The 25,007-nt window shown below is 36.0% G+C and overlaps 1 protein-coding gene across 4 annotated transcripts in view; it reads left to right on the forward strand.

Moving 5' to 3' along the window:
• Nucleotides 1-25,007, forward strand: part of LOC129791733 (uncharacterized) — a 43,267-nt gene that overhangs the window by 14,766 nt on the left and 3,494 nt on the right. For 2 of the 4 annotated variants that reach the window (XM_055830069.1, XM_055830068.1), the window contains exons 2-6: nucleotides 6,576-6,638; nucleotides 15,015-15,901; nucleotides 18,427-18,654; nucleotides 19,724-22,509; nucleotides 23,095-23,303. In XM_055830069.1, coding sequence (XP_055686044.1) covers nucleotides 6,576-6,638; nucleotides 15,015-15,901; nucleotides 18,427-18,654; nucleotides 19,724-22,509; nucleotides 23,095-23,303 — 4,173 coding nt within the window. Of the gene's footprint in view, nucleotides 1-6,575; nucleotides 6,639-7,006; nucleotides 7,548-15,014; nucleotides 15,902-18,426; nucleotides 18,655-19,723; nucleotides 22,510-23,094; nucleotides 23,304-25,007 lie in introns of those variants that run through there. The other 2 variants (XM_055830071.1, XM_055830070.1) reach the window with 2 other exon arrangements.

Raw genomic sequence — 25,007 nt, forward strand, 5'->3', positions numbered from 1 at the left:
TACATGATCCTCGTGACTGTGTTAATTTCTCTCAAAATACGTGCGCGTGAGATATTTCTGTGCGGTCTTTGTAACGATAAAATTATCTCTTCGTCAAGATTCATTAGTAGCAAATGAGGTTTCCCGGAAAATAAATTTACTCTATTTATAGATTTAAATCATCTTTAAAATTATTTGTATCGAGACTGGGCAATTTCCATACCACGTCTCGTACGAGCATGTGGGTATTGCCAATATGGCACATTTGGGGTGGGAGCTGTGGGATTTCTTGCTTGAAACTCCGCTCTCTTTGTGATGTTTATAAACACGGGAGATTCCGAAGTTGACGTTTGCTGTCTTAGTGGGTTTTCTTATTGTAAAAGTTCAAAGAAACATTCCAAAGAAGGTACAACTTCTCATTGAGAAAAAAAAAACAAATAAACTGAATCCCTTAAGGAAGTGAATGTCCTGTTCATTTAATATTTCTCTATAGTATTTCTTGAAGAACATAAAAAAAAGGAATTTTCCTCACAAATTACCTTTTGAGGAGAAGCAAAAGGTGATTGCGTGGTCAGTTGGGTAGACAGAGTGACGCAGAAGTATTTATAACGTCAATGAGACATTGTTGAGAAATTTCACATTATCTTTTTTCCAATTAATCCCACAAGATTTATGAGATTTTATCAATTCTTAAGATTCCTCTATTGATATTGTATTCAATTAAATCTTCACAATTTTTCTGAGAATTTTCGGAAATTCTCTGCAGAATATTTATGGCTCATTTCAACGATATTCAATTACCTTTAAGAAGTTTAAGAATAATCTTGAAATGAATTAATCTCAATTAAATTTATGATTGATATTGAGATAAATTAAAATATCTTACTGAAAAGAGTCTAGGTAATGTTTATTTTTATCACGAATTTTTGGGAATTTTACTAAAAATACACTGCAACCAAAAAATTACCGTTTAAGTAAATATTGAGATATTTATTTTTTTAAAACAATTTTTGTTGACTATTTTAGTTGGTTGATTTTAATAGTAGAACTATTTAATGATTGACAAACTTCCCCTTTCTAAAACTAATAAATTTTCAAAATCGGTTAAGACGTATTTTTTTAGAGGCGTCATTTTTATGATGCCAAGTGAATTTTTTTGTCAAATATATTTTTTAACATTTCTATTTAAGCCATTAGTCCACCGATTTTGACATTTTATCAAATTTTTATTCCTTTTTCAAAAACGAATTTTTCTAAAATCCGTTAAACAGTTTTTGACGGTTTTAGTTAACCTTAAACCGAAAATATTTATAGTTTTATAATTTAAATAATTTTATCGGTTTTGATATTAAAATTAAGGTTAACTAAAACCGTTAAAAAACTGTTTAATGGATTTTAGAAAATTTATTCGTTTTTGAAAAAGGAATAAAAATTTGATAAGTTGTCAAAATCGGCGGTCTAATGGCCGAAATAGGAGGAAAGTTTAGAAAAAAATTACTTAAGATCATCAAAATGATTGCTAAAAATAATAATTTTATTAATTTAAATATCAAAACCAATAAAATTATAGCCATAGCAAATTAAAAAAAAAGAATTAATAGCCTTTTGAAAATCAAGCAGATGGGTTCATTTCTAAATATGTAATGTCCTGTGTAAATGAATGTGACTCATACTGTAGCATAAAATGATGTTATGACGACTCCTTGAACCTCAGTAAAATTTCATTTGCCATCTGTTGATTTACAATTCAATATTTTGTCAACATCAAATGTGCAAGCATGCGCAATGTGTCCCACAAATGCGCTATCATAAATCTGTATTGGGTGAGGGGGGTGGGCACCTATATCGCCGCACATTATATGTGGCCCCCGCAGAACGCCCCCGCAATATTTCCTCAAACACAAAATTGTCATGCAGTACATTCTATATCCATTATAAATAGCACCGCATTGAGCCAGGAGTCTCTACTCTGCTATATAGTTGTATGTAGTACTGGCACACGAAGATATCGGGAGGGGGTTTATATTTAAAATTGTATCGTCCACCGTAAGAAATTCGCATGTTATGTAGATCATTTAGCGACAAGTTGACATGACGATGGTTGGAGTACAGACGCAATTGAGGGAATCTTCGGCTCAAAATAGATCGCGTCAAGCACTGTGAGGTATTTCAAAAATTCCTCTCAAAACACTCACACACGGTGAGATTCTGGCATTCGCAATTTCAAATGTACAAAATGATACGCTTCTACCGAATCCGACCAAACCCAAAAGAGAGCGGAAGGTTGTTTGGATGAGAGGATGAGAGTTTTGTGCGCGCCTTTTACTATATATCTCTACCAAAACATTCTACTTCTATGAATGATTTCTCTTGAAAACAAAAATAGAACACATCCACTTTTTCTGCCACCATACATAAATATTAAAATTCTTTTTCCCCCGCCCAAAAAGTATAACAACAAACTTCAACATTACCCATCCCCTCTCACTCAGGGAATTTCTGGAATTGTTTGTTTTTCGCGCGGAATTTTCTTGGGAGTTTTGACGCAATTCACAGAAGACAAGTTAATTATTTTAAGAGACAATTCAAATTTAATATCCCGCTAATTCTCCATAAAGAAAAAAACACACACACTTAGAATATTAGAACGGTCAATTAGAACCTGATAAGTGTGAAATTCTCATGTTCCCTCGTAAGAGTCGCCAGTTAGGCATATTGGCACAAAATATTAGCTCAAATACAGTATTTCCCCATATTTCATCACCTTGAATATCTTGGCTGACGTCTTAAGATCCCCCATTGCAGCTCTTTGCAATTAATTAATTTTCTTTTTAAGAAAAAATGTATTCTTTACACGATTTTACAATTTGGGGTTAAAATTAGATTTTAAAGTTCTATTTAGTGTTAGACTTGGTGGTACATAACGTGACGATTGAGGGAGTGATGCGATCAGAACTTAAATTAAGAAGACGACTTGTTGTGGAAGACAGTGGGAGAAACCTAGAAGGAAGCTAGATGAATATAAGTCTTTTAGATAACTTAGATTATGAATTTGAGGGTTTTGGATTGAACTTCATTCTTTAATTCTTTAGTTCTTTCTAAAAAGAGGTAGTAAAATCTGACAGTTCTAACTTTGAGAACAAGAAGGTAAACCGTTTTAAAGATGAAAAATTGCAGCTAAAACCTGTAATTACTAGAAAGTATGAAGACGGTATAGTCTGAAGCAGACTTCTTTCTGCTTATTAGTCAAGTCTGGTTTTCTGATGGTTTTTACCTGATGCATCCTTGATAGTTTATTGCTCTTTAGACTTTTTTCTTCAGAACAATTACGATTGTTAAATAAATATAATGATCGCTAAATAAAAAAAATAAAAAAACAGACTGAGTCAGCATAGAAACAAACAATGAATTCATATTCAAGTTTTTAGTATAATCCTAGATAATTTGGAAAATTCTGCAAGATCTATCAGAAAATTACACAGGAGACATTAAAATAAGTCAGACAGTTCAGTTTTTTTTTATTAAATATTCTTTCTTTAAGAATACATTTGAAAAGCATTTGGCTTGTCTTTGTATCTGCCGGTTAAGATCCTATAAGCTTCAAGAATTTTTACTCAGACTACGGACTTTTTTCTAGGAGAACACAGATCTAGAAGAGTACAGATCTAGGAGAAAACAAATCTAGGAGATTCCGCAACTCCTTAAACAATAAAAAACTGCAATGAAAAAAAATCTGGTAACACCTGTAATTCCTATAAACTACCAAACTGCTCAAGAGAATCAATGAAACATAAAATTTCCAAGAAAACATACAACTGAATGTTGGCTAAAGCTGCTAAACGGGATCTGCTAATTCCTTTGTCTTATGATTTCATATGTTGTACCATTCTTCGTTCACAGAGGAAGACGTTGGGAGGAAAGAAAATGAAATGAAAAAACGAAGAATTCGGCTTCTCTTCTTTGATTGTGATTCCTCCGGTGTGTGGCACGAAGAGGTTGATCTGTGGCGATTCGTGTGGTTGTCCATCGCCGGATGTGGGGATTTTGCCGTGTCTCACGGTGTAAACACACCAGGTAGAGATCAGGTAGAGTGGGGAAGAGGAAAAAAAGAAGAGTGCGAAACTAGTTTAGTGCTTTGAGGCAAAAATTTTCAGGAGGGGTTCCACGAAGAGGTGACCCCGGGAGATGTGAAGATGAACATCTCATTCTTATGACGATGAAGGAAAGTTATTGGACACACACCGGGAGGAGAATCTCGCAAGTTCACGATGCTCAGGCTGAAATTCAGTTCATTGCAAGCAGTAGGAGGCTTTTTGAGAAAGAAACCGAGAAACTCGTTTAGAGAAAAGACGATCGCGCTTATGCTGGCTCTGAAACACTTTTCAAAACATACACACAGAGGCAAACATTTGTGGGATTCTCGCCCATAGATCGTTGGAGCAGCCATACGGCGGGCGCGCGTTGTATGCAAAAAGCCCCCAAAGAATTCTCGCGTGGTCTTTGGATTTTTGCTTTGTGCAAAAGCTTGCGCGACCTTTGCTTCCCAATGGTGTGTGAGCTTACAAAACAAAAGTAGCCGATCGTGTTGGTGATTCGCATTTGGAAGCTATACAGCGCGCGCTATATATTTGTTGCTTTTCCTTCATTGTACATTTCGCATTCGACGATCATGCACATACATTCAGGTTTTTGAGCCAACCAAGAGGCTTCGATTGGAGAAAATTACCCCAAAGAACTGGATGCAAGGAGGAATAAAATGCCGGGGAATACATTTTCATCATTGTTTCATTCAAGAATCATACCATACGCGCGCGGGAAAGGGAATAAAATCAAGTTGGGAAAGAATCCATTCAGGAATCATCGCACAAGGCAATCTTATTGGGAGACTTGGGTGACATGAGAGTTGCTTTATTCCACTTTTTACATCTCGTCAATTCCGCTCAGCATTTTTTTTTCTTCCTCAACGTCATGTTTATGCTCTTTGGTACTCCGGTGATTGACGGTTTTGACCGTCTTTCAGGAATGATTCTCTCAATGGAAAAGTGAATAATTTGTTGAATTATGTATGAATTTCTGAGGATCTCTCTACGCGTTTAAATGTCTTTTATTCCCAACATTTTCCATGACCAACAACATTTAAGAAGTATTTTTAAATGTGATTAATTTTTCAATCTCAATATCTGTTGTTTGATTTTTTTTTATTCGTCATTCAGCAATAGTCAGTTTGTCGATCTTGTTTGGAATATTGATGCTATAACGAATGTTTTAGTTTATGGTTAATATGAATGGGTTGCTGCTTGTCATTTAATTGACGTCTCTTTAATTGACATTTATGTTTAATTGCAGGGAATTTAGGATCTTTTACATTGTTTTCGATGATTTTTGTCTCCTTCATAAGGTCTGCAAATGCAAAAAAACTTATTTATTTTAAATTTGGTCTTATCTACAAATCTACTTATCCGATTTTGACTAAAACATAGTTCAATAGAAGGTTTATAAAAAAACAACGACTGCTCAAAATTTAAAACAAAACAATTTTTTAAATAATGAATTGTTTCAAGTTTCCCCAGTCTACCCTATAAAGGAGATTTATATTTTATTCACTGACTTTCATTCTTCAAATCCTTAAATAAATATTTCGGTAAATTCTGTATTCTTTTTACTAATGTTTTAAAGAAATTCGCGGTAAACCCGGTGGATCCTTTGCGTAAAAAATATTCTGGCAAATTATGCATTTCGGTCATCCCGGCTGGCCATAAATACTTATTTTACATCACCAATTAGACGACCTACTAAACAACAAAATTATACTAATTATTGAAATTTATGACTATATGTAAACTTCGAGATTAATGAACAAAGTAATTACATTTATGCTTCAAAACAAGTAGAGAAATGCATTTGCAATCCCGTGACTCTGCTAATACGCCATGTGACCTCATCCTACTGCTCTGTAGTTCCTCAAACATCTTCATATTAATCCATGTTTCAGGGATTCTACTGCGTTTTATAAATAGTAAATGAAGAAGAAAAAAATTCTTATCAACTGTTTTCATTATCATTTCCACTTTTTTTGTCTCTCTAAATATATATAGCACACATCCACGGAAAAATGTGGTTTTGACTTTCAAAGTCTTCCCATTTTTTTCGGCGTTGTGCAAATAAATAAAGCGATTGCGGTTAAGTCTCGAGAGGAGGCAAACTGAAAAAAAATGTGATGAGCAAGTGAAGAATTATTAAAAGAAAAAAAAATGCTTGAAGTTCAATAGAAAAAAAATATGATAAATATTTTATTGAGTCATTTCCATGGAACTTTTCTTGAGCTATAATTTATGCTATGTTTATATATAGTTTTTTAGCGAAGGTTTCAATTTTTCCAAACGAACACAGAGTTTCTGTTTTAGTTTAAGATTAAGTAGATTTTGTTCGATAAAAGTAATATTTTTTAGCGTGCCCTCTCCTGTCGTTGAGATTGTGTAGAAATTGCGTTCATATTAGAGAAAAGTTCCGTCAAATTTAGTCATTTTTAGTCACAATAAAATATAAATTTGCGTCAAAATCATCGATTTTTACCATCTCTCTCTTTTTCTTTGCAGAAAATAGCAAGAAAACAGCCGAAAGTGTAGGTGTTATCGCAAATGATGATGGAAAATTGAAAGGTGAGTTTGATTTATTTTCTTTTTCCTTTCTTTTTTTTTTCTCAATCTCTAATTGATGTATATTATGTAGTTCTCATTGTCCTCATTGCTTTTATATAAATTGCGTATTAATGGTTGATTGTTGGGTTAATTTTCTTGGTTGGGAGTCTCTTTGCGCACACACTGGGTGTGTATGGTGATAAGGGGGAGCTTCGAATGACTGAGTGGCTGAACTGTGTGCTATTGTGCTTATCGGACAGTATCAAAGTTTATCGTACAAATTACTTGGTGGACATATCGCGCAGTTCGTGCACACTTCGGGGCTTCCATGCTATATACAAAACGTGTGTGTACAATACTGACGTCAATTGAGCCCCAACCAAATGAAGGAATCAGGGTTTGGTCAGCTGCTTCACACTTAAAGCTTCAAAGTTGCTTTCCCTTTATTACATTTTCTGACCCAATTCGGTTCATTCGAGTTTTCAGTTCGCGCGCAATTTTTTTTTGTATTTTTCCGCGGGAAGTTGGGGAGCTCTCGGCTTACAATGTGAGAAGATCTCTGGCCGAGGGAAATGGTTGACAAACCCTGGGGCTTGAATGAGGCGCGCAACAAGATGGTTCAAATACATGCTTAGCGTTGCCTTATCAAAAGCGCTCCACATAAAATGTCAGTTTATGTGTTAAAAAGTCTCCGTTGCCGACACCACGAAACTTCCAGTAGACAACCACAGTGTGGTGTGGAACTGTTAACGAGGCAGTATCAGTAGCCTTTTGTACGCTGTTGTCGCGGAAAAAACGCAAATTAGGAGCTTCTTCCATTAAAAAAAAAATTGACAAAAAGTTGACGAGGAATTGGTCAAGAAATTCATTTTATTAACACCTTGATATTTCAACCTGTTGTGCTGCTAACGTTTGTAGTGATTGTTTCTTGTAAGTTCGGTAGAAGTTTTCTAATTTTTTTGTACATCAAAGATGAGGTACTGAAACTGGATGAAACTGATTAAATAGTGCCCCCTTGTTGCGATTTCGGGACAGTTTGTGGACTTTGGAAGGAACTTTTTAACGTTCAACCACATCTTATCACATTCAGTGTGTGGAAGAAAAATTTTAAGAACAAAAAAACTGCGAATAAAGTGGAGTTTTAAACGGTTTTGAACGACTTCCTAAAGAGCGAGAAACGCGTAGAAAATCGTAAGATTGAGAGCTATAAAAACCCTTAAACTTTTCTCGAAATCATCAGAGAGGAAGTATAAATTTTTGAAATCCACGTTGCAAAAATTCAAAAAAAAATTAAAGGTCCAAATTTCTCCATGAAAGTGATAAATTATCTGCACTTTGGCACTCATTCAAAGGTGACTATATACAATTGACTTATGTATATAATGTGAAAAACCTCGTGATTTTTCCCAGAAACACCAGCCACAAGTTGCTTTATTGAAACATAAATAAATAGACAAAAAAAGCAAATAAACTTTTATTGAAAAGCAATTGTGGTGTGAAAATGAGAGGAAATACAGCGATGGAATGTACAGAAATCTCAAATTTCTGCAATTTGCTGCATTTCTTACATAATTGAGCATACTTTCGTTTTTTTCCCCTCTATCTTGCATATTTCATCAATGCATTATTGTGCTATTTCAAGTGCTAAGAGCTTTTATTCTTCTCAATATTCAAATATTTTCATCACATTGCGCCGAATGGAGCGAGCTTTTCTCAGTCTCCTATGTTATTATTTCATTTTCGCAGTTTTTTTTTTCTCCATCATGTGCCTCCACCACATCATTGTAGACACTAAAAATATTTTCTTATCAAGTTGGGGAGTTAAAAGCACAACAACAAAAAAAGCTATCTGGAATATGGCGTGATGAGTTCACATATTTCCCTAATCATTGATTACACCCTTCTTAAGTGATACTGTGGGTTGTTTTTTTCATGTACAGGGCGTTTCGAAGTCGTGTAGAAGAAGAAGAAGAAAACGGCATCACATGGAAAATTGCTTGTTGATTTTCAAAGTCAATTGAGATAGATAATTGAATAAATTTAAGTGGAATAGAAGCACCCTGTTGGAGCAGAAAAGAATTTGTCGTTTCTGCACGTAAACGAAGCCGCTGTCACACTATCTAATTAGTTTTTATCAGGCCAATCAGTGATGATGTGTCATGGAGGCATACTTCGTAGCACAATACATACATATTGAGGCCTCCCGAAAAGTCTGTGGTGGAAAATTGTGTGAAGTATCTATTAATCATGGTGGATTTTTTTCTGTCTCTGGGGACAAGCCCATATAACACTGATTAGACTTTTTTTCAATTGACATGACGAAATTATTTGCAAAATTAGACGGAGGCTGGAAGGGTTATTAAATTTGTTGCTTTGACGGTTAGGTTTGACAGTTAGATTTGAAGTTACGTTCGGTTATGTCTTCCAAGCTAGATGAGGGAGCGATCTTACGTCAAAAGGTGATCATATCATTAAGTAATTAGTAGCAAAATGATAACAATGTGCAAAACCATCCCTCACGTGGACTTCATTCACACACACCCCCTCCCCTTATTGATATTTTCCAACTGACAAACACCCGACCGGACATATGGAGGTCTTCTTATCTAACTTATCAGTACAAACCAATTAAATGTGTCTTCAATAAATTGATCTTTGATCGGATCGTAGGTCAAAATGAATATAAAACTCATACCTACCTGCCTCCCCTCCACCTAAAATACTAAAAAAAATATTCTCTATTATTTCCAACAAAGTAATAAAACTAAAAATTTAAAAAGTAACGTCATTAGAATATTCTTTGCGTTATATTGTGCAATTGCATGGTGTATATAAGTATTTCCGCTGAAATAATCTATCGTTGTGACTCATTAAGAATTCAGAATGTCTAGAAAAATGCATTGCAAACACACACGCTGGAGGATCTCCCGCCATTTAATATGCAAGCGAATGATCACCCGAGAAAAAGGTTAAAAACGCGTCTTATTTCTAGAAAAACGACACTCAATTTTATGAAACATCTCCTCTGTGCAATATAAGTGAGTTTTCGCGAAAACAGATAAGGTTAATATCGGTGGGAATTTATACATTCATTTTCCCACATCTGCCGTTTATTCTCTCTGTGAGCAATCTAATAAAATTGATATGCCAATTTTTTTTATGTGCATGTAGGGTAGACTGGGGTCAGTTAAATAATTTTTTTAATATAATGAAAAAGTTACAATTAACCATTTAACCGATTTAACCCTTTAGCGTCCATCGGGTGTTACGCAAACCCAAATATTCTACACGAATTAAATAATTAAAAAATTGAATTCAATTAAACTCTGAGAAATATAGGATGTTTCATGTTTCAAGCAGCGTACCTACCCGAAACATTAAGTTAAAATTTTCAATCAAACTTTTCTTTATAAATCAAAATCTTAAAAATTCATCAAGAGAAAAAAGTCAATTTTTAATGGTTTAACTTTAATCATTTTCATTATTTCTTATCAAAGTTGGACAATACTTGTTAATAAAAAAAAGTCTTTCGTGGTTTTATTACCATACTTTGTTTTTTTTTTATGTTTAAATTTAATTAAATGTTAAAGAGAATATTAAAAGTAATTTATGAATAAAGAATATAATATGTATAAAGTTTTTACTTTATTATGAAAGAAGTTTACTTATTTTGAGACTCCAAATAAATTAGAGAGAAATTCATTTTTTCAAGAATTCTCTATAAAAATGAATAAACTACTTTACTAAAATTAATTTGTAAAAAATAATTTGCTCAAGAAAAACTTACAGAGCTTGAAAAATAAAAGCAATTCAGGTTAATAAAACAAGTAAATTAAAAAGAAAATCATTGACACAGGTGGCCAACATTTAGCCCCAGTCTCCTGTAATAACACTTAAGAAAAAAAATTAAAATAAATTTTTTTGCGAATGGAATTTTCTCGTGTTGTAAATTTCTGTGAAATTCTCCGTAATTTTGTGCGACAAAACCCCACTTTGGGGTGATGTGACAAATTCATGAAAATCACACTTGCTTTATTTCAAAACAAATATTTGCTGATACGGGATATAGGGGCCGGAGGGAGAGGTGAAGAAAAGAAAAATTTGTATGATCTTGCGAAGAGAGACGCGGAGGTGGGAGGGAATCTCTCATATGTATGTAAGCACTAAGCAGAGACGAATGAGCGCGATGATTGAGGAAAAAAAAAGATTAACAGAAGTGCTTCGTGGCTTGACGTCATCAATGGATTCTCCCCGTGCATGTGTTAAGTGTCTAAAATAAAATCACATCGAAGTGAATTTTGAAGTCTGGTACATAGGGGAGAATGGGGGGTAACACACGAGAGTTTATCTGGTGGGGCAGCGAATTAGGTTTTTTTTGGAAGCAGCATATGCCCTCCCTGTTTATGTAGCCCAAGTGATATGAGAGTGATAATAAGACATATTTCAATTTTGTTAATTTTCTACATGTAGTGAGGGGTAGAAATTCAATTTCCTGTGTTGCCTTTTTTTACGCCACAAATGGCCCGAGATGTGTGCGAGTGAGTGGGATCAATTGATGTGGGATGTATGTATGAGAGAGATGGATGAAGGATGCTTAGACGTGGGCGGGGGAGGTATAGTGGGAGGGCAGGAGGGGGAGGGAGTGTGAAGTTTTTGGGAGAGAGAGAGATTTCCAGACACACAACTTCGTGTGTGTGTAGCATGAGCGAGAGCGTGCAAAGCAAATGCTCGTACGATGAATCAGAGACCATCGTCAATCGTCGCTATTTATCTTTGCTCTATACCCGTCCCCTCTCTAGGCCCCCTCCTCTGTAGTTTTTCCCCTCTCCCGTCCGCGAACGTACCCAGAAGACCCCACAACCACATACCTAAATATAAAACGAATATGTACACGCGTACAATAAATTATATTGAAAAGTTAATCATATGATGGGGAGATAGCAAATTAAGGTTTATTCCATTGATAAGAAAACTCCCGACTTCTTGTCTCCCTCTTTTTTTTTCTTCTTCTCATTTAAAAATATTTTCTCGCATGATTTTCCCCACTTTTTCTGAATTTTCTTCATCACCATTCGCAGAATATTCTCTGATTTTTTTTTCTTTTAGCTTTTTTTGTGAGTGTTTACGGTGGGATTTAAATACCAACTGAAGAAGAAGAAGTAGAAAAAAAAGATCTCTTGTTTACACAAAAATGAGTTAAATATGTGCAATATGAGTTTGCTATATGGATGATGATTTCATAGTTATCTGAAAAATTGACTTTGAGCCTCTCCTGAGAAGAAAAGTGTTTGCTAAATGATATCATTTTTGGTACAACAAACGACATCTCCTTGCGTTTGAGCGCAACACCCGATTGCTTACAGAAGATGACGAAGAAGAATAAAAAAAAAACGAAATGAACAATAACAAAAATCAACATGTTGCGTTGCGGGAAGATAATTTAATTTAGCACGTCTGTCATCATGGAAGATGGAGACTAATAAAAAGTATAACGCGATGAACACATCATTTGTGATTATTTTGTACACTTTATTCGGACATACGGAGAGGAATATTAATTTGCCATAGGGTACCACCAGAGGGGGATAGTTGTCTGGCACTGTGGTGTGTGTGTGAGCGAGATGGATGTGAACGGAAAAATTCAAAACGTTCAAAACTTACAAATGGCATGAATCGTGCAAAGTCCTCAAGGTCGAGCAATTATTTGCGTTTCGCTGGCCGTACAGTTTTGCTGGTGATTTCACATTGGGGAAGACTCTTTTCTCTCGCATGCTATTACTTATGTATTTTTAAAGATGGCGGGTGGCGTGGGGGACGCGCTGAGTGCGATGACAACTTTGAGAGACACACGAAGGATGCTCAAAAGTGATGGATAGTTTGAAGATTATATTTTATTTGAGGGTTAATGTCGCGTTAATGTTATTAAAAATCTTAAATGTCCTATATCCGGGAAATCTCTGCCAAAAAAACAAACATAACCATCTTGACACATTACATACGACATTATTTGTATTTTAAATGTCAAATCTGTCAAATATATCCTGTCGTCTTGGTGGATTTTCTCTTTTGTGGATTATCAATGAGATTTTGCAGTGTTTTAGTATGCAGCAGTCAATGCAAAAAAATTTCAAATGAATATCGTGCGATTTCATGCAAGTATAATTGCGACCAATTGTCATTTCCCAGCAATAGTGCACACTGGGGCTAAATGAATCAGCCCAAAATTAATTATTAATTTGTTCATTTTCTGAGGGGATTTGAACTTGAATATTTTTAACGTTTTAATTTGATTAAGTTCATTTAGCTCATATGAACTCTGTTTCACAATATTATTTTAAAAAATATATATAATTCTGTTTAATCCTTTCGCGTGTATTAGGTCATTGTGTCAAACGTGAAACATTACATTTTCTAAACTTATAAAAAAATTTCTAACGATCTTTTTTTTAATGATTTGCGTAAAAAAGGCAGAGTTCTGATTTGATAAAAAATCTTTTCTGAAGAGAATATTCAGAAAATTCTTTGAATAAATCTCGTAATGATAAAGACTGCATGTTTCAATTTTTTTAATGAAACATTTGATTTTGTCTTTCTTGGCTTCATTTACGTAAATTCTGTGTAGTTTTAGCTTGAAAATGTAAAAGAAATTCTTGAAAAATTTGGAAAATATATAATGATCCAAGGAACGCGAAAGGTTTAGTACAGTCGATTCTGTCAGTTAAAGATTTTGATAGTTTCGTGACAGTTTTTAAAAACTAAAATGAAGAAAAACAAACTGTCAAAATCCTACAATATATTTTTTTTTAAATATCAAAATCTTTAGAAGATTTTAGATAGAATCGACCCCAAAATTTTCCAATCAAGAATGTAATTATCATTTTAGCCCCACACTCCCCTAGTACAAAGTTCACACACAAACTTTCAGTATAGGTATGCATTTTGTGCTGTATGTGGGGAGCGGAAAAGGAGACAAATTAGCATAAATGGGTTGTAAAAGTGTCAGCATGTGGGGGGCAAAGAGGGGCACACACATGAAAGAAGTGTGTATTGATAAAAAAAATTATCATTGAATGAAACCAAGTGGAATCCATCGAAAAATCAAATTTGATTGCGTCAATGAGGCGATATTTTACGCGATTCTTTGAGAAAAAAACACACAAAGTTCACCGAGTCATGGATTTTGTGTGTACGTGTAAAGGGCAAGAAGAAAAATGGCATAAAATGACGAAAAAAAGGGGAGCAAAAGCAAATTTGTCATATAAGTTGTAAATGAAATGGAGGAAAAGAGGTTGAATGGAGGGAATTTCTCAAAGAAGAAAAAAAAAGAAAGAAGAAAAAAGGTTGATGGTGTGTCCTCTTCGATTCTCGGGGTTTTCACACTTTTTCGCAGAATTCCACGATGTCGCTGTAATTCTCTATTTCTGTCAAAACATCTTTTGAGGGTCACTGAGAAAGTGTCTTCGTCATTGACTCCCCGTGTGTGTGCATAATTATTTAGTAGCTTTGCACGAAAAATGGAATTTAAAATGCGTCAGAAGTTTCTATTTACTTGGGATAGCAGGGATCTACACAGATTTTCTTCTTATAGGTAGAATAAAAAGTCAATAAACTTGCTACAAATATTTTTATTAATAGTTTTAAAAAGTAAAAGAATGTTTGACGATTAAATTCAAACGTTTGACATTCCTTTTAAAACTTTTGATATTTATTTTCTAACGGTTAACAATTCCTCTTTTTACTAACGTTAGACATTTTTCTTCTTAACGGTTGACTCCTACTTTCCTATATTCTACTTTTTTAACCTGTTGTATTTAATACTTAATAAATTTAATTTAGGTAGGTACTCCATTGACTTATTCTAACGTTTGACATTTATTATCTGACATTTACATTTTCTGCCTTTTGACGTGTTTTGTTTTATCAGTTGAAAAAATTTCTATTCTGACAATTTTTTTATTGTTTTAATTCTCTACAAGATTCTTTACGTATTAAGATTGTTTAATTTGCAAGTTTTGTTAATAATTATGTTCAGCCTTACCCCTGTCTTCCCTATTCATTTATCAAGAATCTGGTTTTCTGTATTGTTGCTATTCTGACCAAAGGATTGCCATCTAGTGTGGCAGGACATTTTTGGCGCCAAATATGAATGAATTTAAGCGTTTATTACAAACTGAAATGAATATAAATCATAAAATTCGCATAAAATAATGAAAAATAATCACTGAATTTTCTCAGAAACTCACACATTGCTTCTCAGTAGAAGATGGAAATAAAATAAACTTGTAAATTCATGCGAAAAAGTCTGTTGATGCGCTGTAAAATCTATGATTTATTGACTGACTTTGTGGTGGATTCTTTGCAACATTTTTTTTCATTGGAACTTTCTGCCTCTTTCAGATGATCCCGGTGGTAGATTACCACGAATGATGGAAGCGGTGAAAACGCTTCCATCGCAATCAGTTGATACTTCTCCGAAAGCAGCGACGCAGCAGTGTGGAAAGTCTTCAGGGAATCTGAGGAATAGCATCAACAACAACAACTCACCATCGAGTGGGGCGACGAGCAAAATACCAACGAGTACGACAAATTCGTCAGATCTCAAGTACCTGCATAAGAAATTCAAGCGTATTGCCAGTGCAACAGTTGATGATCCCCTCACGGCAGCTGCTGCGGCTGCTATTGTTGCACCAGAGGCAATCGCGGGGACACCGAGTGGTGGTGATTGTGGTGATAAAGTGAAAGATGATCGCGTGGGTGATGGGGATGATGCAGTAGGTAGCCAGGTGGTGATTGTGAATGGTGTTGATCGTGCAAAAGGGAAGGAGGGTAATTGCATTGCAAACAATTCGACTGATATACATGTACAACGCGAAGAGGTGCTCCCCAATAAAATACCCATTGTGCAAATTCATCAGCCGCAGGTGCAGCAGAATTCACTGCAGCAAAGCATCCATGCTGCCGCCCCTGGTAGTGGTGGTGGGTGCAATGAACAGAATCCCCCAAACTCAGGACGAAATGTGTGCCAATACTGCAATTTGAACTGTACAAAGCCATCAGTGCTGCAAAAACATATCCGATCGCATACGAATGAACGTCCATATCCGTGTACACCCTGTGGGTTTGCCTTCAAAACTAAGAGTAATTTGTATAAACACTGCCGCTCACGTGCCCATACGTTGCGCCTCCAGGGCGGGGATGCACCGCAGCACGACGACGAATTGGGCTTCACGTCGGATCAGGACCAGGAAAATGATCTCAGTAGTAATGCCAGTGGGTCAGATGTGGTGAGTAATGCAAAAAAAATCATTTCTCTAAACCCTTTCGCGTCTGCATGAAACAGCATTGAAACATGCGATCTTTGTTTCATGAAGGTTGAGTCGAAAGGTCATTTTCGGTCTTTTCTACGCAAGGGGATGTTTTAACCTCAATTATGTGAAACAAATTGATGTTTTGTTGAGCCAAAATGTATGAGGAATTCTTTAACTTTTTTTATACTTATTATTAAGTCTTTTCGATGATGAGATAGGGATTAATCGAAAGCTAATTAAATGTAGTTTCGATTGCGAGTACTAATTTCTCGGGGTTGGGCATCCCCCTGCTTCTACGTTGATTTTAAAGAATTTTCAACTTAAAATTTTTTTTTAAATCATAAAAATTTTGGAAAATCAAATGTTTCAAAGGATGTTTCACGTTTAGTTTGGCGTATGACTCAGTGGACGCGAAAGGGTTAATGCAAATTATTCGTTCATTTTAACTCGATGACACAGAGATGATTTCATATTTCTTCCCTAATTCGTTTTTTTTTGGCAAATGAGGGGTGTTTTAATTGATATTCAGAAAAAGGGGGAAAATAGGGAATTATTCCCGGAGAACCTCTCCCAATGACTCATGCGTAAATACTCATCCCTGGAACAAGAGAAGGGGTTTGTTGCAATGCAAAATGTAAAAGGAACTTTACTAAATTATTCCCTTTGAACGTTTTTTGGGGATGTTTTAATGGGAATTTATATGGAAAATTACTCATAAAGCGTTAAAAAGTAAAGATTTTGTAAAAAAAAGAAGAAAATTAAGGATTTTTCACACAACAAACATAATTCTGTAGAGAGGAATGAAAAAAAAAAGAATTAAAGGTAAACGAACAGATTTTATCCTAAGAATTTATTTTCTAGATCTAAAAAAAATCACAAAAGAATGATCTTAAAAGCCTTAAAACCAGTCTAATTTTTTTAAAATAAGTTCTGTACATATAGAATTCTAAGAAATAGTCATGATTAATCTAATTTTTTTGTGGATATTAATTTAAAAGCTAAATTCAATGTAAAAGCGGTAAAAGCTCTTAACGTTGCAAAAACTCTTGTTTTGACTCACTCACAGACGAAATAAATTTCTCAATGAGTTTTAGCACGATCTCACCTGTTAATTAACTCTTTTGCAAAGTTTTAAAAAAAGAAACGCAAAAAAAAAAACATCCTGTGTGTGCAAAAAGCATCACATAAGGCACGATATTCAGGAAAAAGTTGAGAATTAAGGGGAACTTGGGGCTAGGTGTTGGATTTTTAAAAGAAATTAACTTTATAAATTCTTTTTCATAGATTTTTGAATTTTTTTATCAATATTTTTTAAAGATTTTTAATTTTACTAAATATAAAAAAACTTTTATTAATAAATTTATTTTTTTTAAATAAGAATTGATAAAAAAAAGTATTTTAAACAATTTGTTTTTGCAGTCTTTTGGCAAAAGGTTTCCTTAATATTTAAGCTAGCAATGATATCAATTAAGTAAATTGAACCAATTAAGAGACAGAAGGACGAGTTAAAAAGTATTCTAAAATAATTCTAGCGGTCTTGAGAATCGAACCTGCGTCACTCGGTAGTTGGAGGGTTAATTCGGGGCTTTAGCTTCAACCAACTGACCTACCAAGCCCCCAAAATGATTGTTAATCACTTCAAAAATGCTTTTTTAGTTATCTACAGAACTGAGGAACAATAATTTCTAACTCAACACTTTAAATATTAGGATAAGAATTATGAATGTTTTATTGCCAAGAAATTGTTCTTTTTACCGTAAGATTTGTCATATCTTGATAAAATCAATTCATTAAAAGATATTTTGCTACAAACAAACCAACCCAACCACAAAGTTATTTCCTCAACTTGTTGATCATCTTGTTTTATAGAGAATTTCCAATCAAGTCTGAGAACTTTTTTTTTGCATTGAAGGTACAACAAGAAAAAATTCCAAAATGTTCACCAATCTCTGGATTTTCGTTGTGAAATTCCTCAAGTGAAAAGAAAATTCTTCAAGAGCAGATGTTTTTGTTTGCCTTGCTTCTGATAACAAACTCTGCGTAATTTTGTCTGAATCTTCTTTGTGGTGGTTTTCCGAGAAGTTTTATAATCACCAATAAATTTTTTTCTCTTTACTCCTTTTTTTTTACAAAACTGTGTCTTAATGCGAAAAAGATAGGAAATTCTTGTGCTAAATGAAGAGGTATCTCCACAAATTAAATTGAGGAAAAAAAGTTAAAGAGAGATAATTGCGCTAGAGGAGAGACTCTGAAGTTGAAAAAAAGAAAGAAAAAATTGGAGTTTTCTTATCATGTAGCTGAATATCTCTGTGCGCTAATCTCTGCTTTGTTCTTATCTGGGTGATTGAGTCACGGGCATTGAGTGTGGTTTCCTCCCGTATACTCTCTCGACGAGTCAGGTGCCACACACTTGGGGGAGTGTTGATTGATGGGCTCGAGCCTAATTTGGGAAATTCTCCGTATTTTATCGTTTTTTTTTTTCTTTCTTTGTCGTGTCTCAGGTGAGTCGAACAGCATCGCCAATGGATGAGAGAGTTGTGTCGCCGTATCAAATGCCTGAGAAACCGTACAAACCCAAGTTTCACAATGCAGCTGCCTTCTACACCAAAGAGGAGTCCCCGGAATTGGCGGTGGCGCAGTGCCAAGTGGAAAACTCAGTGCCGCCACCGAATCCATTGAGGAATTTTCCTCCAACAGTGCCATCGACATCCCATCAGACACATCAATTGGTGAGGATTTTTCTCATTTTTTTCTTTTATTTTTACAAATTAATTTGACTTTTCAAACAAAGAAGGATTTTTTCCAACATTTGACGTTTCTTTTCTAACGTTTATTTTTTTTTTCAATTATTTAATATTTACTTTTTAATGTTTAACGTTTCTCTCCTAACTTTTCTTTTTTAATGTATTTTCTATTTCTTTTTCAATCTTTGACATTTTTTAACGTAAAATTTATTTTAATTTTTTTTACGCTGAAAAAATAAATATCAAATATTAGAAAAAATGGAAAATATAAAAAAAAGAAAAGTCAGGAGAGGAACGTCGAACGTTAAACAGTAAATATTAAATAATTGAAAAACATAAAATAAACGTTAGGAAAGAAACGTCAGAATTTGGTATAGAAACGTCAAATGTTGGAAAAAATAATCTTTTGTTTGAAAAATCTTTAAACGTTAGGAAAGAAATGAATAAATAATAATTGTTAATGGAAAAGAAACGTTAGGAAAAGAACGTTAAACACAAGAGAAAAATGTTGGAAAAGAAGAAATGTTAAATGATTGAAAAATAAGCAAAAAAAAAGTGCCGCTTAAAAAGAAATGTTAAAAGCCGGAAAAAATGTCTATAATGTTTGAAATTAATGTGTCAAATAATTTTAAAAGAAACGTCAAACGTTAGAATTGTACAATAAAAATTGTCAAGAGCTGCTAGATAAATTGCAATATCCGTTAATATGATTTTTAGCGTGGAATAAACTGACGTTAACTTTAATTAATTTCTTCCGTATTTATTAATACAATTTAATTTATTTTCAACATTAAAAAAATGTTTATTCATGTCTTTTAAATTAATTAAAAAGTACTTTGAACACTTCCTTCAATAGATGGCATCAAATAACTTCAATCACCTTTAGCGTCCTTAGAAAAAAAAGATGGCCACCAATCTTCAAAATGTTATTTAACCTCCTGAAGTTGGCACATAACGCGAAATTATTTTAAATTAATTCAAAAAAATCAACCGTTAAAAACAGTCAAGAAAATCCCAGAAAATTAACAAAAAACATATTTTATTGGCTTTCCAGGCTAGTCAGCAAGACTTAGAGCAGCATATTTCCAAGATAATCTCCGAGAATGAGGCCATTATGGAGGATGTGGAGCCACCGCTGCAGAAGAAGTACCACAAAATCACGGGAATCACTCGTGGGGTTAGTGTTCAGGAGGGACTGGTTCCGGGTAAAGGGGCAGCAGCAGCATCAGCTCCCACGTTGAGGGTGCCACGCGATGAGGGATACATTGCGGCGAAGACGCAGCAAATTAGTCAACCAGGTGGAAGTTCAGTGCAGGCACAGTTGCCAACCAGCAGTTCCTCCACACAACCACTAAATCTCATCAAGGCACCCCCGCCGGTGTCAGAGAGCAACGAACGCAAAAGGTGCTACAGTGAGACATTTAGTGGACCCGATCTCACAGCTGTTGCCAATCACCCGCAGAATCCGGAAAGGTCCATCATAAAGGGTCTCCTGTTGGATTGGAAGAGTGTAACGGGTGGTGATGGGGAGGATGCCGTTCATACGTGCCAAGTGTGCAAGATAAGCTTCCGCAGTGCGGAAAATCTCAAGTATCACACCATTTGCTACTGCCAGGGGAACCATAGTGCCCCAATTAGCCCCGTTGGCTCCCCATCGCACAAGTACTCCCGCAGTAATTCCATCCATGTCAACCTTCCGGAGAAGTACAATCCGAATACACTGAAGAATCTGGCCAAGTGTACACTGAGGCAACCACCGAGGACCCCGTCGACGCTATCAAAGCTGGCGCAGTCACAGCTGAAACTTCCCAAGCCCAAACCTGAGAAGATTGTGCTGACCACGTCGAATCTTATTGCGTCAACGAGTCAGGTGGCACGGAGTGAGATTCAAGCACCCCTACCATCACCTGGACCACTCCTCGGGAAGACACGCCTTGTTGAGGATAAGAAAACAGGACAGGGGAGTGATGAGGTGGTCATAACGCATGTTAATCATGATCCAAAACATATCAAACGCCCACCGGAACCACCAGCAATGCCCTTTGCGCCAAATGAGCCAGATGAGAAGGTGGAGAAGAGAATAAGGCTCGAGTACACCGCACCAGCGGCGGGAAATTCCCTGACATCTGTCTATGGGAATGGGAAGACTCCGGCACTATCCCTCGTGGGGCTTGAGTACCTCCGGACAATCCGGGCGCTTCCGAGTGAGTGTCAAAGTGGGCAAAATCGTGAGATGTACGGCGGGGAATTGGAGATGGTGAAGAAGTTCGATGTGAAGGGAAAGTACGAAGATGACAGCATCAGGCGGGATTCCTCAGGTGGGAGTATCATATCCGAATCCCCAGGGTCGGATTCAGAACAGAATATTTCAATAAGAACCCCCGGATTGTATTCTGGGGGGAAAGTTGAAAAGATAAGCGCATCGAGAGATTCCCCGCCAATTAATCCACTCACCCCCAGCCTCTTGGTTGCTTCCACCCTCTGTACACCGAGTCTCGTGCCGTCGGGGAAGAGTGGCATAACGCATTTCCAATTCCCACCAATTAATCCCATTACTGCCTACAATCCACTCACATTGCCACCTGTTTCCCTCACGGCGGAACATGCTACGACAATCCTTCACGGGGGGAAGCTTATCCCCTTTGTTCCGGGGATTCCAGGTCCCAATTCAGCGGTGCCAATACCAACGAAAGTGGATTTGAAGAGAACAACCCCAAGTCCGAGTGTTAAGAAGCCCCTTTTGTTGGGGATTCCCAACAATGTGGTGGAGAAGAAGGAACCACCGCCGTTGTTTAATGGGCAACAGCCGATCATCCCGAGTATAAAGATTGAATCGATGGAGGAGAAGAATCGCCTGAGGGCCGTGAAGGTGGTGCCGAAAGTTAAGCAACCGGAAGGGGTGAAGAAGAGCTTCATCTTTGCACGAATTGCTGACAATTTGAGTCCCCGTAAGGTTGAAGATGCGCCCCAAGAGGAGCCGCATCATTTTACCTTTGAAAACATCCCAAAAGGTGGGGAGATGAAGCAACCACTGCCACCGGTAACGGTGGAAATTCCCACAGAGCGGAAGGACGATGAGAAGCCAACAAAGTTCCTCAGACCCACGAGTTTGCCCCTGAAACCCGGAACATTCATCCCAAAGCGCCATCATGGTATCACCCCAACGACAAATACACTTCCACTGATCTCCCCGGAAACCCCAAGGCCATCGAAGACGTGCATTCAGATGTACATCAATGGGCAGGCGTACACGTACCTGGGGCTGAAGTGCAGCACAAAGCCCTTCTACTGTACGGTGAACAAGACCCAACCGATCTACCTTCCGCATCACATTCGCACCATCTCAATGTACAGTCAGTGGCAGGTTTGTGCGGAGAGTAACCCACATCCGTTGGGCCTGAAGCCAGACGCTGTGATCTCCCTGTATGATTCACGGCATCGTCCGCTCAATTTCACCGTGGCGCAAACGGTGAAGGAGCACAAGGAGACAAAGCCAATCCAGTCACAGGGAACAATATCGACGCCATTTGTGATAACGCACAAGGATCAGATTCAGCATCACTACCAGAAACCCCTTCCGCCGCCAGTTGTGGAGAAGAAGCTCGAACGCGGTGTGGACAAGGAGGCAACAGGGAAGAATGATGCCGGTGCCGTGAGCTCAACAACTGTTCCTGGTGGGTATGAGAGTACGGAGGATTATGAGTATGTGAAAGGAAGGGGATTTGGACGGTATGTTTGCCACACGTGCGGTATCCGCTGTCGTAAACCATCAATGCTGAAGAAGCACATCCGTACCCATACAAACATCCGACCCTACACCTGCCAGTATTGTGCTTTTAGGTAAGTTTTTATTTCTTTTAGACTTTCAAATAAGAAACTTATTCAAAATGGCGCAAGCTTGAGTTAATCGGCTTGTTGGGTTGATTTTGGTCTGCAAATGAACGTTATTTTACTTCCAATTGTTTCCTAATTTAACAGATAAAAACTTACTCCAGAATTGTGAGAATTGCAATCTAAATTATTCTGAATTGAATTACTTTGAACATCCTGAAAATTCTATAAAGGAGCCGCCATTTTTCCTAACCTCAAATTCCCTTTAGCTTTTTTTTCTCAACCAACTTCCTTTAGATTGATAATTTCTTTTCAAACCTCGTGCAAATGCAAAATCTCAATTTATCTCTTACTTCTTTCATATTTCCACTACTTATTTCTATAAATATTTTTAATTTCTTCTCAAATAAAGTTTTTCAATCAAGGATTCTACACGCGTTTGTTTTTTTTCCCGCCGATACCACCTGAAGTTTGCGCCAAAATCTTTAAACACATTTAAAAAATTATAAAAATAAACCGTCTTTAACGGATTCTTCTCATTTATCAAGCAACTCACAAGAAATGACTAAAAAACTCTCCTTTTATTCCCAAAAGTTTCAAAACAAAGGGCAACCTAACGAAGCACATGAAGTCCAAATCACATGCCAAGAAGTGCGAGGAATTGGGTTTGAATCCAATACCGATGACAGTGTCGGATGAGGTGCTGGAAATGGATGCCAATAAGGAGAGACAGGTTACAGTTCCAGGTGATTCAGATTCCGACGATGACTCAGACGGAGATGAACCAGACTCCGAACTAAGTGGTGAGTTCTTTTTTTTCCAGATTTATTCTTCCATAAATGCTTTTCTCTCTCTCTCGCGGGGCTTATCTCATGCACGACACGATGTGAGGCAAAATGGATTTTACTTGGAGTTATGTTATTTTATTTAATTTATTCAGCCATTCTGACGCGCGCGACTTTTTTTTGTTGTTGAACACATTTCTTTCTCTCCGCTGAATTTATCAAGATTCTCCTATTTGATGAACTCTCTGCAGTGTCATCAGCTCTTCCTGCATCAGAAATTGTGTCTTCTCTGACTCATACTGAGGGTGTTTTTCGCGCAGAGATTTTTTTTGCAATATTTTTATTTATTTAATTTTAAATATTTATTTGTTGGAAAGAAGAGGCTTCAGACGAAAATATATTTTTGAGATTAAAAATTAAGGCTAGAGAGAAGGGAGAAGTTTAATGGCCTGGATTTAAGGGGGGTCTCTTGTGAGAGCTGGTGAAATTCGATTTTTTAATTTTTCTTGGGGTTTTTCTTAAACTCGGTTTTCAAGTGTTGGTGACATTTAAAGACTTATCATTAAAGAGTAAGAAAATCACTCTCCGCCATCTTAGATGCGACGCCATCTTGAGATATTCCTCAAAACACAAAGGTAGGTTTTTCTCAGGATCTACTGGATGGATTTTGATGGGGTAAAAAGCAAATGGAAGAGGAAATACCAATGCAGATTTTGATGTAGCGGAATTTTGAATTTCCTTTCTGGGGCTGAGAAAATTGGAAAAATGTGACTTTTTTCAGATATTTTTGACGTTTTTTCACTTTTCTCAGCCCCATAACGGAAATTCAAAATTCCACTACATCAAAATTTGCATTGGTGTTTCCTCTTCCATTTGCTTTTTACCCCATCAAAATCCATCCAGTAGATCCTGAGAAAAACCTACCTTTGTGTTTTATGACAGTTCTGTGGAAAAGTCGGAAAATCACAAGATGGCGTCGCACCTAAGATGGCGTCGCACCTAAGATGGCGAAAAGTGATTTTCTTACACTTCAATAATTAGGCTACAAATGTAACCAACATCGGAAAACCAAGTTTAAGAAAAACCCCAAAGATTACAACATTAAAAATGTGTAAATTTTAACATTTTTCACAAGAGACCCCCCTTAAGGAGATATACAGGGGCATTGAGAAAGTTTAAGATTATTTTTAAGATGTCAAAAGGAATGATTTTCTTATTAAATACTTCATAAAAAAAAACGTAGATAGGGGGTTTTCAAACGTCAAGTGTTTGAAAAGAAACGTCAAAGTCAAGAAATAAAATTTCAAAGATTAAGAATAGAAACGCCAATCGTTTAAAAAGAAGCATAAAACGTTAAAAATTAATATTAAACGTTAGAAGAGAAAATGTTGATGTTAGATAAAAATGGCAAAAGTTTTCAAATATCTATCTGATGTTTTATGAACGTCAACTGTTAGAAAATAAATATCAAAGGTTAAAAAAAAGAAAGGTTAAACCGTTATTTAAAGTCAAGAGATAAGAAACGTCAGGTAAGATAATCTATGTCAAATGTTAGGAAACAAAAGTCAAGCCATAGAATCTGTCATTTTCTTTCATTATTTTATTACTAATCATTTTGATTCCATTTACAAAGGATTTACAAATTTATAAATTGCAAATGAAATTTTATGTAAGAAGAAGAAGAATTTTATGTTCGAAAGAAGATCTCTGATTGGCTGATAG

The sequence above is a fragment of the Lutzomyia longipalpis genome, chromosome 3 (genome assembly GCF_024334085.1).
Source record: "Lutzomyia longipalpis isolate SR_M1_2022 chromosome 3, ASM2433408v1".
NCBI lineage: Eukaryota > Metazoa > Arthropoda > Insecta > Diptera > Psychodidae > Lutzomyia > Lutzomyia longipalpis.